Source organism: Hippopotamus amphibius, chromosome X, assembly GCF_030028045.1.
Source record: "Hippopotamus amphibius kiboko isolate mHipAmp2 chromosome X, mHipAmp2.hap2, whole genome shotgun sequence".
In the NCBI taxonomy this organism is placed as follows: Eukaryota; Metazoa; Chordata; class Mammalia; order Artiodactyla; family Hippopotamidae; genus Hippopotamus; species Hippopotamus amphibius.
In genome coordinates, this window is record NC_080203.1 from 2524042 (window position 1) to 2543868 (window position 19827).

Below are 19827 nucleotides of genomic sequence, written 5' to 3' on the forward strand. Positions count from 1 at the left end.
ACTGCGCCACCAGGGCAGACCCCTGGCTCCACTCTTGACTGAGCACCGGGGAGAGGGCAGCAACCGACCATGTGGTCCCTGCACACAGCCTGGGTTCTGGTAACTGGTGTGGCTGACCCAAACCAAACAGACAGACAAAATGCTCAGGTGCTGGTACGTGTTATGGAGGGAACAAGACAGCAGCCTGACGTGACCCAGGCGGGCGGACTCCAATCCCCAGGGCCCCACAGCTGGCAGGGCTCAGGGGTCCCAGGATGGGGAAAGTCTGTGGAAGTGGGGCCAGGCCCTCAGGCTGTTAGCAAGACCTTGGCCACTGGGCTTCCTCCCTTCAGCTCTGCCTGTGGCCCCTGTCCCCACCCCTGCTATCGAAAGCAGCTCTCCAGGGCTTTTTGCTCCAACCACCAAGGCCTTGCCTCAGCCTGCCGCTGACAACCAGCTCTGCTTAACCCCCGCGTGGTCCCTCGGGGCTGGGGGCTGAGCTGAGGCTCCTACCCAGGACTCTCCAGGAGCAACACATAGACGGGAAGGAACTGGAGCAGGGGGCTGCCTCTTCATGTCCCGGCAGCCCTGCACACAGGCTGCATCCGCGGGTGCCGTCCCCGCGCTCCCCAGCTCCTCCTGCACCCAGGAACGGCGGCACCAACAGCCTGCACAGGGGGAGACCCCCGAGCTCCCATGGACCTGCGTGGATACAGAAGGAAGGCCTTGCTGGGGCAGGCCCGTGCAGAGCAGCTGAGGAGGCCCCAGGTGGGCAGGACTAGAAGCCGGGCTTCAGCCAGCAGCGGGGAGGGAGGTCAGTGGCCTTGGTCCTCCTCCCAGTGCCTGTGGCCTAGAGAAGCAGCAGTAAGTAGCCCTGGTTCTCCGGGAGCTGATGGCATCAGCCTAGGGACTCACACGCTCCCCTGTAACGCTTTGGCTCCAGCGTGACTACAGAGGGTCTTGCCCTTGACTCTGTGGTACAGCCACATGCCGCGAGCGGCGGATGAGGCTTTGCAAAAGGCCCAGGATGACACAGGAGCGCTGGACCCCAAGATGGTGGCCCAGAATGCGGAGGAGCAGGTCCTCAGAGCCGCAGCAAGGCCTTCTGCTCACCGCCAGGGGCTGCTGTGCTGCTCCTGGGACCTCAAACCCTCAAAAAATCCGGGCCTGAGGGTGATGTCAAACCCTCAGGAGAAAAACCAAATGAAGGTGCAGGGGCCCTACCTGACCCCGCTGGGGTCTTCGTGCTCAGAGCCCCTCACAGAACCGCACAGACGCCTACCGACTTTGGGGGACCCAGTAGAGCTGTGTGCTGGGGATAGCCCTCCCGGGATCCCAGGCCCCTTGGGGAACCTTCTGGCATGGCGTCTCCAAAGGGGACGCTTAGCAGCACGGAGGATCCGTGCAGGGGCAAGAGCCTGAAGTGGAGAAGGACCTCGGCTCCTGCTGGCCCCCAACACGTGATGACTCTGTATGAGCAGGGAGGGAGGCATGGGGCCCCCCATCTGGTCCCGTCTGAGTGTCCCCAGCATAACAGAGGGCCCAGGCCAGGGCAGCCAAGAGACACCTCAGATCTGGGTGCTACCCTGTGGCAGAGATGAGAGGGCGCTGGCGAGGATGCTCAGCTATCACGTAGCGCCGGGTGCCTGTGAGAGATGGAGATGAGGGAGCTGGCAGGGACGGTAGCTGTGATCTCAGCTGTAGGAGGCCTGAAACGGGGAAGAAGCATGAGGTCTCAGGGCAGGACGTTCAGCTGTCACCTCCATTCTGGGTGCCTACAAGGAGGCACAAGCATGAGGGACCCTGTGAGGACAGTCGCTGGTCACCTCATCTCTGACAGTCCTAAGGGCCTCGCTGAATTGAGACAAATGTCACTCAGCTCTGGGACCCTACAGTGGGGAACAGGGAAAACAAACTGATGAGGAGAGACATCTGTCACTTAATATCTGTGTGCTTACCCTGCGGCAGATGCAACTGGTCCCAGGTGAGGAAAGACACCTGTCACCTAAGCTCTGGGTGGTGACATTGGTGGTGAGGGCTTTCAACTGGCACTGAATCTCCACAATGGGCTGGAGCAGAAGGGACTGTTCACTGTCAGCTCTGGGTACCTACACTGGGTGGGAGGCGTTGGGTACAGGTTTCAACATTCAACTCACATTTACCTTTGGGATGCCCGGACCAGGGTGAGGCGTAGGAGCCTGGGCATGGAGTCACCCCTCACCTCAGCTCTCAGGGCCCAACCTCGGGTAAAGGCATGAGGGGCAGGTGAGGGCGTTCAGCTGTCAGTGGAGATCCGGTTGCATAATCTAGGGAAGAGGCAAGAGGTCCTGTGTGAGGACAGTCGCCTGTCACCTCAGCTCTGGGAGCCTACTCAGGGGCAGAGGGGGGAGGTGCCGGCACAGGGGCGTGAGCACGGAGGCCCACGTGAGCACTGTCGAGTGACAAGTCCACGCTTGGCGTCTACACTGAGGGCAGCGAGGGATCGGCTGAGGGTGCGGGCTCTGGCAGGGGCACAAGGAGCCAAGCGATCACAGTGAACTGCGCTGTGGCAGCGGGAGCTACAGGCAAGAGGGCCCAGAGGAGACTGTGTCTGCCGCCTCCCGCTGGGTGCATGCACCGGGGCGGGGCCGTGAGGGTCTCTGACAGGAAGGTCTCATCCTCTCTAAGTCTCCATCGAAAAACATTCCCGGAGAAACAAAACTGCCCCTGGAGGCACAGAAGGCTAGGGATGAGTCCCAGGCCTCTGGCCCATCACGGGTGTGGTGCCGCTGGGGTTGATGAATGTGCCTCTGGGCCCTCAGGGGAACTCATTAAACTAGCCTTCCCAAGATGCCTGCTCTGAGCAAGATGTAAACACTGTCCTCTCAGAACTAGCTGTCTGGCCGCTGCCCTGTGCCTGGCTGGCAGCTCCAGAGTGTAAGCAGCCAGGAGCTTCATCTACTGGACATCACAACTCCCAACATTGCGGGAAGACCACTGAGGAGGGCACGGTGCCCAGGGCTTGGTACCCACAGATATGTGAGTTTGGCAAATGGTCAGCACTATGTCTGATCCAAAATTCCATGACAAAACCCAAATACTAACCCCTGACAGCAGCACAGGGTCCTGAAACTTATCACCTTGATCTTGTTAGAGAGGACGAGGGAGTGTTGTGAATGTCACTGCCTGGCTCTATCAACTTTCTCTGTATTTGGGGTGCTTTCTTTAGGAAGGTTTCCTGTACGTGGGTCAAAGGGCACAGATGTTTCTGTGGTTCTCACGCCACCCGGCTGCTGCCGTCCAGAAAGATGGGTCCCGGCGACAAGGGTGGCCCCGGCTCTCCCAGCGCGGGAGGTGACCGGGGTGCCCCGGGAGGTGTCGGGGCGCCTTCGTGAAGGAGTCTGGAGGAGCAGGCGGGAGGTGAGAGCGTGTGAGCGCGCTGCCCTCTGGAAAGCAGGCGGCGAGGGGGAGGCCGCGGAAGGCAGAGACTGCTGGCCCCTGGCTCTTGCATCCTGCTGTTTCCCCATACACGCTCTGTCCCTCTGGGTTTCGAAAAGGCACACATTTGAACTTCGAAACAATTTCTAATTACGCCCCCAGATCCATCCGCCCTTCCCAGGCTTCAGAAATCCGAGCGCAGGGCCCGAGCGTAGCCACGCCCTCAAAGCCTGGGCAGACTGGGCTCTCCCACTTGAGCGAAGTCTCAGGGGAGACTTCGGGGGCGGGGCCGAGTGGGGCTCCCCCCCCTTCAGAGGCCCGGCCCCGCGGCTGCGTCAGGGGCGGGGCCGGCGCGGGCCCCTCCTACCCGGTGGCCAGCCGCCCTGCCCCAGTCGATGGCGGGGGTGGCGCCCGCGGGCCGCGCTGCTGCCCCGCGCCGCCATTGCCGCGCGTCTCGGTCCGCGCCGCGCAGCTCCCTCGCTGAGCAGAGCGGGGCAGCCGGCCTGACGGGGCTGCCCCCGACGGAGCTCGCATACCCGCAGCCGTCAGGCAAGTCTCCGGCCCGCCCGGCCCTCGTCTCCGGCCTCCAGGCCCGAGGTGGGGGGCGGCCTGAGCTGGAGCCTCCCACCGGAGGGGCCCGCTTCCGGGAGAACCACTTCCACTTCCCAGCCCAAGAGGCTCCCGTGGGCACGGTAGTTAGCCGCCAGGTTCCCGAGGCCCCTCCGGTCCCGGCAGGGCTTCTCGCCGCGTTCCCGGGGAGCCTGGCCAGGTAGCTGGACGAGCAAGTCGGTGCACCGATCGCGCCCGCCCCACAGCTGGGGCCCAGCACGGGCTCATCCCTGACCCTCACCCAAATCTGCTCTTCTGCTTTGTTGCCTCCTCCCCACCCAGAGCTCACGGTCCCCGAACGCTGCACCTGCCGGCTGCCCCAACCCAGCGGGAGAAGTGGACATGAGGTTGGCAGGTGGGTGGCTTCCACAGTGAAGGGGAGAGAATTGGAAAGGAGACTCGGCTGGAAGCCCAGGTGTCCAGAGGTCTGTCCAGAAGGGCCCGGGGTGGTGGGACCACTGGGTTTGGTTTGGGAAACAGACGACTCTGCAGAAACACTCATTCTATGACCTTGAGCAAATCCTTTCCCCTCTGAGGATTTCAGCTCCCAGCTCTCTTTCCAGCTGTGAGATGAGGATTGCGATACTCAATTTCTGCCATATGGGGTAACTGGCCGCTGTTTGGAAAAGAGCTGTGGGAGAGAGGCTCCAGGGAGCATATAGGTGGACATGGAGAGGCAGTGGTCTCAGATGAGAAGCTGACCAAAGTGGCCCCGCGGTTGGATGTGAACCCGGTGTCGGCCCTGCTGTTGCCTGGACAGCAAGGATGATGGAGCTTGGGGACAGATAGGTTCTGGGTAGACTTCATACGTGCTAAGGTTGCAGCATTATGAGTGTATCCAAGGGAAGCTGGCCCATGAGGAACTGGCTAGGAGGGTGTGGCCTCAAGAGTGGTCAGGGCTGGGGTGGGAAAATAGAGTCACTGCTCCATAAGGATTAGTTCAAGGCTGGGAGCAGAGGAGAGCACCTATAGGGGAGTCGAGGCAGGAGAGGAGAGGGAGAGTAGGGTGTCGACAGAGAGGGCTGCATGGGACAGGAGCCGGGGAAAGTCCAGCTTTTCAGGGGAGGGTCGAGGAGGACGATCAAAGCAAGAAGGATGAGGAGCGTCCAGATGGGGTTCGAGGGTGCTGTCCCGGAAGCCAGCCAGGAAGGGTTTCCGCGGGAGGGCTTCAGCCTGTGCGGCCATCGGAGGGGTCAGGGGACATTAGGGCCGATATCAGGTGCCCCAGGGCGCTGACATCAGGAAGGTCCCAAGCAGCCTTGGCAATGAGCTGTCCTGCGGGGGTGATGGAGGCCAGGGCAGAGCGGAGTAGGTTGGGAGACTGGGAGGGAAGTCTGTAGAGGGAGCCAGCGCACAGGACTTTGGAGGAGCCGGCAGGGAGAGGAAGGGAGAGGACAGAGGCCAGCGGCTGGCCGGGGACGTGATTCCGAAGGAGGCCTTTCCTTCTGTATGTTCTGAGGACAGGACATGTTGCAAACAGAGGGGAAAGAGTGAGACAAAGGGACCGCTATTCTAAGAAAGCCGAGCAGGGCGGCGAGCTGGGCGTCCAGCTCACAGCAGGGGAAGGGAGGACTGACTGGCCCTCACAAGGAGTAGGCACCTCCCCCTCCATCATCACAGGAGAAAGGAGCACAGGATGGCGGGGACTCGACTGCGTTGGTACCCTCAGAGGCAGGAAGCTAGGGCGCTCCTGGGGTGGGGGCGCCGAAGCCCTCTTGAGCAGCGGATTCTGGAAGGCCCCTCCACACCTCCAGGGAGAACCAAGCTGAGAGCCTTGCTTGGAGTTGGAGCTCAGTTTTTCTTCCTTCCCCCGCCAGGAGCTGGTCCCTCTCTCACGCCCTGTGGGTGGCGACGGGTCCCCACCTTCCCGTTCTCCCGTCCCTTCTTCCCAAGTGGATGGGGAGGTCCGGTCACGAGGGGCCCTGGGGTCGTTCGGGAGCTCGCTGACATCTGAGGGGGCCCTGCCCGTGTCTGTCCTGCCTCCAGGCCCCCTCCGCATCACGGCCCTGGTCATCACCGTGGGCCTCACCTGGATCGTAGCCAGCACCCTCCTCGGTGGGCCCGGCAGCGGCTTTCCTCGCATCCAGCAGCTCTTCACCAGTGAGTGTGGGACCCGTCCCGCTTCGCCGCCAGGGTCACCGGTGCGGCCTCCTGGGCCTGCAGGCTGAGGCTCGGGGTGCGGGGGGCGGTGGCCTGGGTTTTCTGTCTCTTCCTGGCAGGATTCCTGCCGCTGGCCTCAGTCTGCCTCCTGGCACCCGGCACAGCCTTCCCACTCCCATGCAGTTGCTTCAGCTGGAAGCACCAGTCCCCGCTAATGAGAATTCTTTGTTCCATTGGAGTCGGTGGGGCCCAAGTGAAGGGCAGGGGGGCTTCTGCTGAACATTGGGGATGATGCCCTAGTTGTTCCCTGCAGGTTTCCCCCGGGTTCTGAGATGGGGAGGGGACTCGGCACCTCCTCACTGGTGACACGTCACCTAAGTACTTTTTGCGATTCCAATCTACCCTTTTCTTGGAGCAGAGGGCTTTGCATCTCAACGTCATTTACACTTGAGCAGGAACGTACGTGCCAAGGTCAGCCTGGCTTAGCCCCTGGCCCCTGAGCCTGACTGCCGTTCCACCTTGACTTCACGGTATAGGAGCAGGCTGCCCTGCTGCAGGCCCTGGGAAAGCGCCACACTAACAGAAACAACTCTCTGTACCCACAGGCCAAGAGAACTCAGTGACTGCAGGTAAGGCTCCTGTCTCCTCCCTGCTCCTCCGCTGTGCCCGCCCCTCTTACCACTTTTGTGACAGCTGTGCCTGTCCGCAGCCCTCCAGGGTTTCTCTTCTCCACTCAGCCCTCCCCAGACTAGCCATTGCAGCCCACTGGAGCTGCTGGCATGGTGTGAGCCTAGGAAACAAGTTACCTGTTTCCAGAATACACTAGGGGGACAGCACAGGATAGACATCCCCATTCCAAAAGGCAGACGTTGGAAGGAGTAAAGGGGTCATCAGTCTCAAGCAGGTCCAAAACCCAGCAGGGCAAATGCATTTGACTTCAAAACATAAGACGAATCCCTGGGCCTCTGAGGGCGGGGAGTGGGGGGCGGGGGCGGCGTGGTGGATATCCTACCCTCTCTCTGGGCCTGAGCCAGCTCTGGCCTCTGCAGCCATTGATCTGCCCTTGGAGTCATCCTTCCTCCCTTATGTCTTTCTCTGTCCCTTTCAGTCCAGGCTGGCAGTGTTTCTACTGGTATAAAATTCTCAAAAACCTTGTTGACCTCGTGTGCAGTTCATGAGGCTCTAAGCTATAAGACAAGAGAGTCCTGCAGATCTTCCCTGGCTCACCTCATCTCTCTGCTCCTGGCTTCTGCGAAACGGTTGAGTGGGTCCACCAGTCACACGCCCCGGCTTTTTACAAGTAGTTGTCCAGCCACACCTGTGGTATTCTCTCCCGAGCCTGCTTTTTCATTTTTTGCAATATGATTAGGCTGAGAATTTTCTAGATCTTCACATCCTGGTTCCTTTGTGCTTAACAATTGCTTCCTCAGTTTATTTCTCTCCCCTCACATGTCACTGTGAGCAGCAAGGAGAAACCATCAGCACTTTGCTTGGAAATCTCCTCAGCTCCATCTCCCAGTTGAGCGTGTACAAGTTCTACCTTCCGCAAAACCCTAGAACACAATTCGGCCAAGTTCTCTGCCACTTTATGAGAAGGATGACCTTTCCTCCAGTGTCCCATAACATGGTCCTTATTTCTGTGTGAGAAGTCACCAGAAGCACCTTTAGCATTCACATTTCTGGCGACATTGCGGTCACCATGATATGTGTATTCTCCAAGACAACAGAAGCTTTCTCTCCTGCTCTTCTCTCTTCTTTCTGTGCCCTCTCCAGAATCACCTATAATGTCCACATTTCTACCAGCAGTCTCTTCAAGGCGATTTAGGCCTTTTCTAATATGCACCTCAATATCCTACAGCCTCTACCCATTTCCCAGTTGCAAAGCCATTTCCACATTTGTAGGGTTTTATTACAGCAGCACCCCACTTCCTGGTATCAAAATTTGTATCAATTTCCTGGGGCTGCCATAACAAAATAGCACAAACTAGGTGGCTTAAAAAACAGAAGTGTGTTCTCTCACAGTTCTGGAATCTTGAAGTCTGAAATCTAGGTGTTGGAAGGCTACTCTCCCTCCGGAGGCTCCAGAGGAGGGTCCTTCCAGCCTCTCCCAGCTTCTGGGCGCTGCAGGCGTCCCTGGACTTGTGGCCACATCCCTCCCATCTCTGCCTCCATCTTCACGTGGCTTTCCCTCCACATCTCTGTCTTCTTTTCTGTCTGGTGTAAGAACACATGTCATTAGATTTAGGGCTCACTCTATTCCAGGATGATCTCATGTTAATGAATTATAACTTCAATGACCCTATTTTTACAGAGGATCACGTTCTGAGGTCCCAGGAGCTGGGACTTGAGAACATCTTTTGTGGGGACACAGCTCACATAACAGAGACCAACCTCGCCATGCCCTCTCCACGGGGTCCCTGCACCTCCCCTCCCAGCAGCTCTCCTTCCCTCCTGTCCTCTGTTCCTGGTGGGGCCACAGCCCAGGCCAGCCCTCCTGCCTCCTTTCTCTTCTCCCACCAGTGGGTGAAGAGCCTCCCTGGGGTCCTTGTCACCTTGTCCCAAGGCCAGCCCCAGTGGGATACAGAGTGTCTGTGGAAATGTCCCTGGCCTTGGCCTGAGCCATGTCCCCTCCCCACGCCAGTCCCCAGGTCTGTGGTCACTCATTCCTCCCTATGAGTTGGTCCTGACCTCCCCCTCTCAGATCTCAGGTGCCCCCAGGGCCAGGCCCATGGGTCACCCCTGTTGTCCCCACCCAGAGCCACGGGCCAGGAAGTACAAATGCGGCCTGCCTCAGCCGTGTCCGGAGGAGCACCTGGCCTTCCGCATGGTCAGCGGGGCTGCCAATGTCATTGGACCCAAGATCTGCCTGGAGGATAGGATGTGAGCTCCTCCGGTGGGTGGGGGGCGGGGCAGGGAGGGGCGCTGGGTCTGCAAGGACTGGGGTCAGGCGGGGTAGACATGCTGCTGGAAGGCTCCCTTCCCCTGCTAGGCTCATGAGCAGTGTCAAGGACAACGTGGGCCGGGGACTGAACATCGCTCTGGTGAACGGTGAGTTCCCCGTGGAACAAAGAAGCAAAGCCAGGCCGCGACCTGCCACCCTCCTTCCACCCCACCCTCCCGGGAATTCCCACGGGGGTGCCTGGGAAGGGGTCTGTGGGAGCTGAAGGCTCTATAAGAGAGGTGACCCAATGGACGAGAGCATGGCAGCAGTGAAAAATGGTAAGTTTCTAGGAAGTGGGAGGCTGCTTCATGGGGAGCCCCGGAGGGCCTCCAGTGCTGGGCAGAAGCTCCCCGGCCTCGGGTAGGTCCCAGGAGTCTGAATGAGGGGCAGGGTGGACGTGAATATGGTGGAAGTGAAAAGCTTCCAGAAGGGCTGCAGCCAGCAGCCGCTGCTCGGTCCTGAGCCTGGTCTGGGGGCGCCAGGTGGTTGCGTAGTGTCACCCCGGCTGCTCCCGCTGCAGCACCCATCCTTCCCTCCGACCAGGGGTAAGCGGAGAGCTCATCGAGGCCCGCGCCTTTGACATGTGGGCAGGAGGTGAGTCAGGCTGCAGCCTCTGCTTTCTGACTGTGGGCGGAATGATGGCATCTTTCCCCTGAATGCTGCTCCCTCTGTCCGCTCGCTGGGGCATCTTGAGCCCTTCGTTGGGTTCAGAAAAGGCGGGGAGAAGGACAGGTGTTCAGTCAGGGCTTCGGCCCTGGCTTCTTATAGCATTTGGCCCCTACACTCACTCGTGTGTCCCTGGCCTGATCCCTACTTTCGTTTCTTCATCTGGAGAGCAGGGGCTGGCGGGGGAGGGGTGCTCAGCGGCGCCTGATGCCCCATGGGGCCTGTCCCCCCAGACGTCGACGATCTGCTGAAGTTTATCCGGCCGCTGCATGAAGGCACCCTGGTGTTCGTGGCTTCCTACGACGACCCAGCCACCAAGTAAGTCATGGCCAAGGCCGGCCTTAGCCTCACCCTCCTACGGCCACAGCTTGTATCTCTTCCTTCTGTGCGGCAGGATGAATGAAGAGACCAGGAAGCTTTTCAGCGATCTGGGCAGTAAGAATGTCAAGGACCTGGCCTTCCGGGACAGCTGGGTGTTTGTAGGGGCCAAGGGTGTGCAGAACAAGAGCCCGTTTGAGCAGGTATGGGCGCAGGGCCTGTTACCCCCACTGCCTGGCCCGGGTCAGTCTGCCCGCCCCTCCCACCTGCATCCTCTGAGGTCCCCTTCTGTTTGCACCACAGCCTGCCCTGAGTTCTGCCCAGCACCCCCACCCGTCCGCACAGGGAGGGCAGTAACTGTGATCTTCCCTGTCTTGTATGGATTTCCTCCTAAAGAATCACATTGGCAAGATCCACAGTTAAGAAACCTTCCTCCCATACATCTTCAAGATGCTCGTGGGACTTCCCTCGCAGTCCAGTGGTTAAGACTCCCGTGCTTCCGCTGCAGGGGGCACGAGTTCAGTCCCTGGTCGGGGAACTAAGATCCCGCATGCCGGGTTGCTCAGTCCTGTCCCATTCCCCCAAAACCCAGGACCCCAGTTTACACCCTGCTCCCCGGCTGCCCTCCAGCCAGCGGCTCCTCCAGGGCCAAGCCCCCAGTGCTGCCCCAGTTCCAGCCCTCAAGCCCTGCTGCCCACAGCAGGACAAGGCAAATAGGTTGTTCCACTGGTTTCTGGAAGGCTCTGGCTGCCAAAAGAGCAGCTCATCTCCCAGAGGAGAAACGCCCCCTCTGGCCTCACTCTTCCTGCAGCTTCCAGCCGTGCCCTGTGGGCTGGCTGACGGCAGGGACACACAGCGCTTCCTTCCCTTTGCCATGTGTGCTAGGCCCACCTAAGTTCAAAGAAAGTGACCCCCCTCCCCCTGTGAGGGGCAGCCAGGCAGCTGAGGTGCTGGGGCAGACAGGAGGCGGGTGCCAGAGACTGCACGCTTGGTTGACCTAGCACAAGAGGGCAGAGGGCTCTGTCTGGCCCCGGTGCCCGAGCGCTGAGCCCGTGCCTTCCTGCTTCTGCCAACCCACAGCACGTGAAGAACAGTAAGCACACCAATAAGTACGAAGGCTGGCCTGAGGCGCTGGAGATGGAAGGCTGCATCCCCAAGAGGACCGCGGCCAGCTAGCGGCGAAGTCGAGGACCAGACGAAGCGAGGCTGCGTGTGCCCAGCCTGGGAGGAGGCTCTGGCACAGGACTGAGGCCTGACCCCACGCCCAGCCAGGAGCACTCCTGCCCCGGTACGTCAGGGCTCCACGGCAGTGACCAGTGACCAGACCGTGACCAGTGGTGGGGGCTGCATGGCGGCCCCATCGCACTTTGTCGGGGGACCCCAGGTACCCATCTTCTTTTCCTAAAGCTGCTCCCCTGGCCAACCCCCACCCAAGTCACAAGCACCTGCGGCCCCAAGTCTGGTAGCAGCTGCCTGGCAGGTTGGGGCATCTTCCAGAACCTCTCCATCCCAGAGTGGCTCACTGCTCTGCGGGGCAGTCCCATCTCCGGTGTGATTCGTTCTGCTGAGCCGCATGTGGCAGCCACTCCGGGTACCTGGCTGCCTCCTGCCTCGCTCTCGCAGGAAACGGTGGCCACCTGGGAACTAGGCTGGTGAGGTCACCAGCCTGATCGCAGTCCCTAGCGCAGCGGGCGGCAGCTCCTGCGGCTTGTCTGTCAGAGGGCCCGCCTTCTAGATGACCTGTTAATAAACTGGTGGCCCCTGAAGGAATGAAGTGCGTTCAGTGTGGAGTCAGGGGTGGTGGTGTCCTTGGGGAGGGACACGTCCCAGAGTCTCAGCCAATCTACCCCCACACCCTTGGCAGACAGCAGTCTGTCTCCAGGGCTTGTGCCACCCACAGGCCCCTCTGTGGCTGAGATTTGATTCCGGCAGTGAGCAGAGGGGCTCCCCAGCTGGCATCCCTGTACTCTTGCCCAAGAAAGATGATTCTGCCTTTTGGGACTGCAGGAAACTCGCCGACTCCCTTGGACACTGCATAGGCCTATAGGGACAGCGATGGGGATTAAAACCAACCCAGGAGCCTTCCCCCTCCCCCCAGCCTCCCGCAAGAGCTAGCGTGTCTCCCCGCTGTGCTCAACATTAGATGCCTTTGAAATCAGGCTGGCAGGAGGCTGAGTCACGCGGGCTACCTGGCATTTCTCACAGATGACGGTTATATTTCCCTGCATTGGGTGAGAACCAGCATGAAACTATAAGGAGTTTTGCTGGAAAAGTACATGAGGGCCCAGAAATGGTCTGGGGTCAGAAAAAGGAGAGAAGGCAGCTTGGAATTTGCAGATGGAGGAATCGGGGCACCAGGTGGGCAACCTTGAGGGGGCCGTGGCAGGGGCAGTGGACTTGCCTCTAGGGGTTACTTGCTGCGAGAGTGTGAACATAGCATCAGGAAATGAAAGTCTTTCAGGAGGTAGCAGAAGAGGAGAGGCCACGGATGGCCTGGGAGGAGAGGCTGTGGTTGTGAGGCCACAGCCATGGCTACAAAAGGTCAGGGAGTAGAGACGTGAGGAGGGCCTGAATTGCTTGCCTGGGAGATGGTGATCACAAAAGCTGGGATGCAGCCTGGCCCTGTGCCAAGAGCTTTATGTGTCTTCATTTTTAAACAGACTTTCTTTTTTAGAGCAGTGTTAGGTTCCCAGCAAAGCTGAGCAGAAAGTCCAGAGTTCCCACATACCCAGCCTCCACTGACACATCATCACCACCCAAAGCCCAGGGTGGACATTAGGGTTCCCTCTTGGTGTCGTACAGTCTGTGGGTACATCCAGATTATTCAGAATACTTTGGGGGATGTTGAAAATGTCCATAATAGAAGGTTTAGAAAGTGAATACACGTATGATACTATAATGGTAAGTAGGCATCATTATAAACACTTGTGAACCCCACAGGCTGCTGTGACCCCTGTTTACAGAAGAGAAATGGTCCCTGGTGCACTTAGGAAAGTTTACCTGGAGCTGGGAGGTTAGAAGCCAGACAAATAGGGCCCCGCAAGGTTAGTCACTTGCCCCAAATGAAGTGTACCTCAGTGAAGGGCCACACTGCATGGCTGGCAGGTGCCTCTCATACAGCTGTTGTGCCAGCTCGTCTTTAACTGCATGTGCCAGAGCCACACAGATGGAAACGGCAGGCCAGCCTTATCCCCTGCGTGGCCCAACACAGGGCAGGATGCTGACGGTGGTGTGGAGCGCAGCCCACCCGACCTTCCAAAGCAGAGGTGTGTCTTACTACATCCTGTGGTCTTCCATCGCCAGGGTTTTGTCCCCCAGGCCTACCCTCAGGACTTAAAACATCCTCAGTTACAAGTGCCAGGGTCCCAACTCAACTGGCGTATGCAATACATAATGACAGGGGAGGGAGGCTTAATGGTCCTGTAACAGACCCCAAAGCCTACGAGCGATTCCAGCTCCAGTAATGTCCTCAAGACATGGGCTCTCCGTCTCCTGGCTTTGCTTTTCTTCGTATTTGCATCCTCTTCAAACACGCCTTCTTCCCCAAGCAGGAGGAACAACAGTAGACATGCCGGGTTAGCAAACCCAGCAAGAAAGAGCTCCTACCTTCCCAGTTGGTCCAGCCCAAGTCCCTGGGAACTACCTCTCATTGGTCCAAATTGGATTATGGGTTTATCCTTGCCTCAGTCTGTTTGCCTCTGATTCGCTACTTCTGGGTCTGTGTCCACCCCAGAGGCCAGCATTTGGGGTCATCCACATGCAAACCTTGTGTACCAAGAGTGGAGGAGGGAGGCTCCCCAGAGGAAACTCAGGGGCTGTGACCTGTTGCTGGGCATGCAGAAACGCCAGGTGTCACTGCATTTCCCACCGAATACCAAATGCATCCCATACTTGTGCTTGTATAGAATATGCCTTCCGTGCACGCTGATTTATCACACCGTCTTCCTGGAGGCCCCTGCCTGGAGAGCAGGAGGTAGGCACACTTCTCAGGGTCATCCCTGTGACCCTGTTAGCAGGATGGTGGCAGGTCTCCCATCTGAAGTGCACTGATGTTGTTTTAGCTGTCACTATCCTTTGTTTCATCTCTTCTCTCAGTCCAGATGACTTCTTTTGGAACTAGAAACCTTCCTTCTCTTCTGGGGCAAATTATTAATCCCCTAAACTAACTACAACATTCTCTTGTCTTTAGCCGCCCCTTTTTCCTGCAGGGAAGGCCTCTAAATTCCCTGATGTCGGACTCCCCACCAGCCTCTCTCGCTTTTCAGGGAAGGCTGAAGGGACTGATGATAATGGGGAGCAGCCTTCTAACATTGATCCCTGGCACCAATTCCTGACCAGTTGGAATATAAAAACGCAGCTTTCCTCGACGGCAAACATGTCTTTTAGGTTTTCCATCCCCAGGTCTTCCAGCTGACCCCCCCACCCACCCTTCTCCCTCTGGCTGACTTTACCCCATTCTCAGACAGCACCACTGCTCTTTTGCAAAGTGTAGTCTTCAACACAGCATGTGCCAAGCTCAGCCCTCTCACCTGTGCCAGCCTGCTTCCATCCAGACACTTCAACCCCATTTGAGAGGGACAGTACAGACTTTCTGGGACACCAAGCCCGTACACACAAATGGCTTATGTCTTAACTGAGGCTAAAGAACAGCCTAGAGCAACGGCCTCTAAATGTTTTTTGATCACTGGCATAAATCAAACCCTGAGTTGTGCACCCCCACCATGTGTGTATCTGCTTACATATCAAGTGCATGTACTAATGTGAACTTTATAACACACATACACAAATACAATTTTTAATAAGTAAAATGTATTTAAATAAGGCTAAATTAAAATTAAGGTTTTTATTTAAATGATTACAATTATTTATTGGAAAATTAAATAAAAACAGAGATGCTGTGAGTCTACGATATGTCTCATGAACCTCCTAGGGGCAAGAACCTGCACCTTTTGGCAACACTGGCCTCTGTCACAGCCCTGACAAGCTCTTCCAGAGCAGTGGGCAGCCCTTGGGGACATGCAAATCCCCTTTGATTCTACACTTGCTTACTGTCTTCCCATGTCCACGTTCTACCTTTCTGCCCTTCCTTATGCCATGTGTTGGCATTCCTTTTCCGTGAAGCCTCCGGCCCTTGCTGGTGGCCCCAAATAGTTTCGAAAGGTTGAGAAGTCCACCGATATTACGCAGTGTGGAAACAGGCGCTTGGTCGACGCTTAAACAAAGAAAGGTGGGACAAGGCCGAGCCTGGGCCCCAGAATCCGGGTCGGTCGGACTCGGCCCTTGGGCCACGAGGCTGGGTGCCCTGACCACTCGCAGCAGCCCCCGGGCGTCCTAGCTCAGCTAACAGCTAAGCCCGTGTCCCACTGCCCCCAGAGGTCGCAGCGTGTTTGGGAATGACTGGGGTGCCTACACGGAGCGTGTCGCCCCAGCGGCGACCACAGAAAACTGGGACCGCGGCTCGCTGGTCACACAAGACCTCACCCTGCGCACACCAACCGCGTACCGGAAGGCGGCCAGCCCGGCGCGCGCGCGCACAGCCTCGCGCTCCCAGATACGCCACATCCGGTCGGGACCCGCCCGGGCCGCGAGAGGTAAGGGGGCGGGCGCGCGGGGGCGGGGCCTGCTCGGGCTCGGGGCGGGGCCCCGGCGGGCAGAGCTCGCAGGCGTCCGCCCTCCAGTCAGGCGCTGGCGCCAGCGCCGAGTTTCCAGGCCGCTGAGGCAGGTGAGAGCTTCGGGCCGGGAAGGACGGGCGGAAGGCAGCTTCTGGCCCCGGCCGGGCTCCGCGTTCGCCCGCTCCGGCGGCCGGACCCCTCGGGGAAGGGCCGCCGCCGCGTGTTCGTGAGGCCTGACGCGGCCGCCGGGCCCGGGAGTGGCGTGTGGTACCCCGGGACCGCCCGGGCGGGTCGCCGGCTTGCTGGCTGCGGGGCGGCAGCGCGAACCCGGCGGCGGCGCGCTCCCCCTCCCCTCCCTGTCCGAGCTCTGATCCTGCCCTATCCGACAACTTCCGGACTCCCAGGTAGGGAGCAGCCCCGGGTCCGCACTGCCGACTGCCCCGATACCGACCACTCGGCCCGGGGTTCCCTCCCCTGCCTTGGGGCGCATCTGCCCAAACTCTTTCGGCACCTCACGGAGAAATGGTGGGGATCCGGGCCAGACCCCTCACGCAGTGACTCAAAGCCGCCAGCGGTACTGGAAGGACGGGGTGGATGGCCCTTTGCCTCCTCTCCCTTCTGAACTGGTTCACACCACCCCGGCGGCTTCATTCCCGGGTGCCTTCATCTTTTCCCTGTGACTCCCCACCACTGTACTTCTACTCTCTCTGGTTTTCCTTCCTCCCTCTTCAGCGGTGGGACACAAGGCTGGATCAAGGCCTCCAGGGTAAGTGATCCAAACCCCAAGCCAGGAGAGGCCGTGGCATCCCAGGATGGTACAGGGGGACTTTCCCAGGCATAAGCCTTCTGCTTCACCGGCCCTCCACTATCTACTTCCCCCGCTCCCTGGTCTCCCATGAGAGGTGGGGCCAGGACCCAACCCTGACGGGATCTAGAGAAGCAGGGGCCTCTTCCAAGACCGGGACAGTGCAGGACATGAGTCAATCCAGACTAATGATGAAAAATCACTGTGTCCTCATCCTTGTTGCCCCAGTTCCTGCAGGTGATGTGACAATAGGATGCTGGCTGCCCAAATGGAGAAGTAGAAGGAGACAAACGTTCTCCTTTCCCCCTGAGGCATCCTGCCCCGCCTAGAAACACTCATCTGCTCACCGGTAGTTCCAGGCTCTGGTAGGGGCACATGTGGGCAGGGGAGGAGTCCCTGGACTCTGAGCAGAGCCTCTCAGGTGTGGCACAGCTGCTCTAGGAGCTCAAATTCTGGGACTGCCAGGAGAGTGGGATCTCTGACAGAAGGAGGAGAAACCCCTCAGTGGACACGTGGCCGTATCTGATCTCTTCCTGCTGTCCCTTCTGGCAACTTCCATGGGGAGATGGGACCTGTTCCCTCCCAGAACCACCATCTTGCCCCTGTGAGCAGGTAGGGTAGGCCAGGTGGCCACGCACAGCAGCGCTCTTCACATGTCAGTGGTGAACATCAGCCCCAGGACCTTTGGCCCGGTGGTCACCCACTGCCCACACCACTTTGCTGGCTGCTCTCTGCCTGGCAGATGACACTCAAGTGCCCTAACCTGCTCTCATCGGGCCTGCTTCTTTGGCATCCCTGGGTAGTCCTTCAGCGCTTTCATCCCAGTTGTGGTACTGCTGCAGCTGCGTCTCAAAGCAGGTGGGGCACAGGCTAGTGGTGACAGGATTGGATGTGGCTCTCCCAGATCCCTTGGTATCAGGACATCTCCAAATGGTCACCGTGGTGGGCAAACCCGGGGAAATCAGCATGTATCAGCAGGCTGAAGGTGAACTCCTACCTGTAGTTGGACCCTCTGAGTGAGGGATGGGAAGCTTGAGGCAGTTGTGACTGGGGAGGGGACAGCCGAATGGCACTCAAGGGCCAGCACTAGGCATCCCCTTTCCATCTTGAGGCTTGCCGCAAGGGGCCCTGCTGAGTCTCCCAGCAAGGGGCTTCCAGATCCTGTGTTCCTGGGCTCACGGCTGCTCGCCCTCACCAGCCACCTCTCTGTGTCCCTTCTCTCCTCAGGAACAGCTCTGCTATCAAGACAGGCAGCACAGGGCCAGGCCTTTCCCATGGACCCTCTTCAGGACAACCCGACGGCAGCAGCAGGGCTGCTCTCCTAAGCTGTGGGGGGCCTGGGCTCCCCATCCTTCGGGAGGAGCCATGGTGTTTAGGAGCAGCGAGGGCAGCTCCCTGAAGTGGCATGGCCCGGGAGGGGGCGGTGCTTGCACAGGCCCCCTAGGCATGCTCAGAGCCACCCTGCTGCTTGTCAGCCTGCTGTGGGGGGCCCGGGGAACAGCCAGTGCCAATCTCAGCACAGCTGCGGGCCGCACCGTGCCCCTGACGGGGGGCCGCTACCTGAGCATTGGGGATGGCTCCGTGATGGAGTTTGAGTTCCCAGAAGAGAGCGAGGGCATCATCGTCATCTCAAGCCGGTACCCGGGCCAGGGCAACAGGACAGGGCCCAGCCCCGTGCTCAGGGTCACCTCCCTGGACACAGAGGTGCTGACCATCAAGAATGTGAGCGCCATAGCCTGGGGCAGTGGGGGTGGCTTTGTGGCGAGCATCCACTCAGGCGTGCCTGGGATAGCCCCACTCCACATCCAGCTCGTGGACCCCCATGAGGCCCCGCCCACACTGCTGGAGGAGCGGAGAGATTTCTGCATCAAGGTCTCAGCTGCTGAAGACGGCCGCGCCACCCTCGGCGCTGAGCTGCTCCATTTCTCAGAGAGCCCCATCCTCTACTTGCTCCTGCCTCTTATCTTCGTCAACAAGTGTTCATTTGGGTGCAAAGTGGAGCTCGGGGTTCTGAAGGGGCTCCTGCACAGCCCCCAGCCCATGCTGCTGGGCCTCCTGGGCCAATTTCTGGTCATGCCCTTCTATGCTTTTCTGATGGCAAAGGTCTTCATGCTGCCCAAGGCCCTGGCCCTGGGCCTCATCATCACTTGCTCCTCGCCCGGCGGTGGGGGGAGCTACCTCTTCAGCCTCCTCCTTGGAGGGGACGTCACCCTGGCCATCTCCATGACTTTCATCTCGACAGTGGCTGCCACCGGGTTCCTGCCTCTGTCCTCAGCCATCTACAGCCGCCTGCTCAGCATCCACGAAACACTCCACGTGCCCATTTCCAAGATCCTGGGGACCCTGCTGTTCATCGCCATCCCCATAGCAGCAGGCGTGGTGATCAAGTCCAAGCTCCCCAAGTTCTCACAGCTACTGCTGCAAGTCATCAAGCCCTTCAGCTTCGTGCTGCTCCTGGGTGGCCTCTTCCTGGCCTACCACATGGGAGTTTTCATCCTGGCGGGTGTCAGGCTGCCCATTGTGTTGGTGGGCCTCACGGTGCCCCTGGTTGGCCTCCTGGTGGGCTACTGCCTGGCCACGTGCCTGAAGCTGCCAGTGGCCCAGCGGCGGACCGTCAGCATCGAGGTGGGGGTGCAGAACAGCCTGCTGGCTTTGGCCATGCTGCAGCTGTCCCTCCGCCGCCTTCAGGCTGACTATGCCTCCCAGGCTCCTTTCATTGTGGCGCTGAGCGGCACCTCGGAGATGTTGGCCTTAGTTATTGGCCACTTCATCTATAGCAGCGTGTGCGCAGTTCCCTGAGGCCCCAGGTCAAGCTTTTGCCACTCCTAGCTCCCAGCCTATACCCACTGTCCCCACAGTTCTTGTGTACCAAAGGCCTTTAGTTCTCATGCACTATGCACTCAGAAAAATCCAGGCTTATTTTTTTTACTCGTTTTTTATTCTCCAGCTTTCAGTGCCAAAGAGGCCATGCTGAGTTCGGTATGTGGGCACTGCCCAGAAAATATATTTCAATAAAAGAGAAAAGCGAGCTTGGGTCACTTCCAGTCTTTGCCCTCTGAGGCCTGCGGGTGGGGGAAGGAAGGGTGTGGCTGGGTAGGTGTGGGCCAGGATGGAGGGCTGGCTTGGGTGACACGGTGACCTCTGCCCAGACTTTCTCTCTCAGCCCTCCTTCCTCATGCATCCCCTCTGAGAGCTGGGTCTCTCTGTTCTAGAAGAAGCGGTGGGAAGATGAGAGCAGAGGCCTGGCTCCTCGGCCCGCTCCCAAGCTCAGCTGGTTTTCCACAGGCCGGCAGGAAAGGAGGCCCGCGGGCCGCGGGGCGATCTCGGCAGGGCCGGGCCATCCGCGGACTCCTGGGAGGCAGGGAATGGGCATCGGCGCT

At 59.2% G+C, this 19827-nt stretch overlaps 2 protein-coding genes across 9 annotated transcripts; both read left to right on the forward strand.

The window, feature by feature from the left end:
- Positions 1-2: 2 nt before the first annotated feature.
- FAM3A (FAM3 metabolism regulating signaling molecule A) lies at positions 3-15539 on the forward strand. Of its 6 annotated transcripts, XR_009050216.1 has the most exons (13): positions 3-153; positions 497-747; positions 3188-3378; positions 4288-4360; positions 5992-6105; positions 6711-6734; positions 8862-8985; positions 9095-9153; positions 9590-9640; positions 9946-10030; positions 10107-10233; positions 11111-11318; positions 15404-15539. XR_009050216.1 is itself a non-coding variant. In XM_057717375.1 (12 exons), exons 1-12 carry the CDS (start codon positions 140-142, stop codon positions 11204-11206), a joined length of 1209 nt encoding a protein of 402 aa, XP_057573358.1. In that variant the 5' UTR covers positions 3-139; the 3' UTR covers positions 11207-11800. The 6 variants fall into 6 exon arrangements, 5 of the variants coding, with proteins under 5 accessions (XP_057573358.1, XP_057573359.1, XP_057573360.1 ...); XM_057717375.1 differs by lacking the exon at positions 15404-15539 and having other exon boundaries at positions 11111-11800; XM_057717376.1 differs by lacking the exons at positions 9590-9640; positions 15404-15539 and having other exon boundaries at positions 11111-11800.
- A 1138-nt stretch (positions 15540-16677) lies between these two features.
- SLC10A3 (solute carrier family 10 member 3) lies at positions 16678-19482 on the forward strand. 3 transcript variants are annotated; one of them, XM_057717366.1, is made up of 3 exons: positions 16924-17059; positions 17190-17305; positions 17675-19482. In XM_057717366.1, the coding sequence occupies exon 3, from the start codon at positions 17813-17815 to the stop codon at positions 19244-19246; it is 1434 nt and encodes a 477-aa protein (XP_057573349.1). In that variant the 5' UTR covers positions 16924-17059; positions 17190-17305; positions 17675-17812; the 3' UTR covers positions 19247-19482. The 3 variants fall into 3 exon arrangements, with proteins under 3 accessions (XP_057573348.1, XP_057573350.1, XP_057573349.1); XM_057717365.1 differs by lacking the exons at positions 16924-17059; positions 17190-17305 and adding an exon at positions 16678-16812; XM_057717367.1 differs by lacking the exons at positions 16924-17059; positions 17190-17305 and adding an exon at positions 16679-16796.
- The last annotated feature ends 345 nt before the right edge of the window (positions 19483-19827 follow it).

Bases quoted from the DNA above. Each gene is read 5' to 3' on its own strand.
- FAM3A (XM_057717375.1), top strand. The intron at 748-3,187 runs GTGGGCAGGACT...TGCTTTCTTTAG, and splicing joins AGCAGCTGAGGAGGCCCCAG to GAAGGTTTCCTGTACGTGGG. The intron at 6,106-6,710 runs GTGAGTGTGGGA...CTGTACCCACAG, and splicing joins CATCCAGCAGCTCTTCACCA to GCCAAGAGAACTCAGTGACT.
- SLC10A3 (XM_057717365.1), top strand. From the start codon at position 17,813: ATGGTGTTTAGGAGCAGCGAGGGCAGCTCCCTGAAGTGGCATGGCCCG.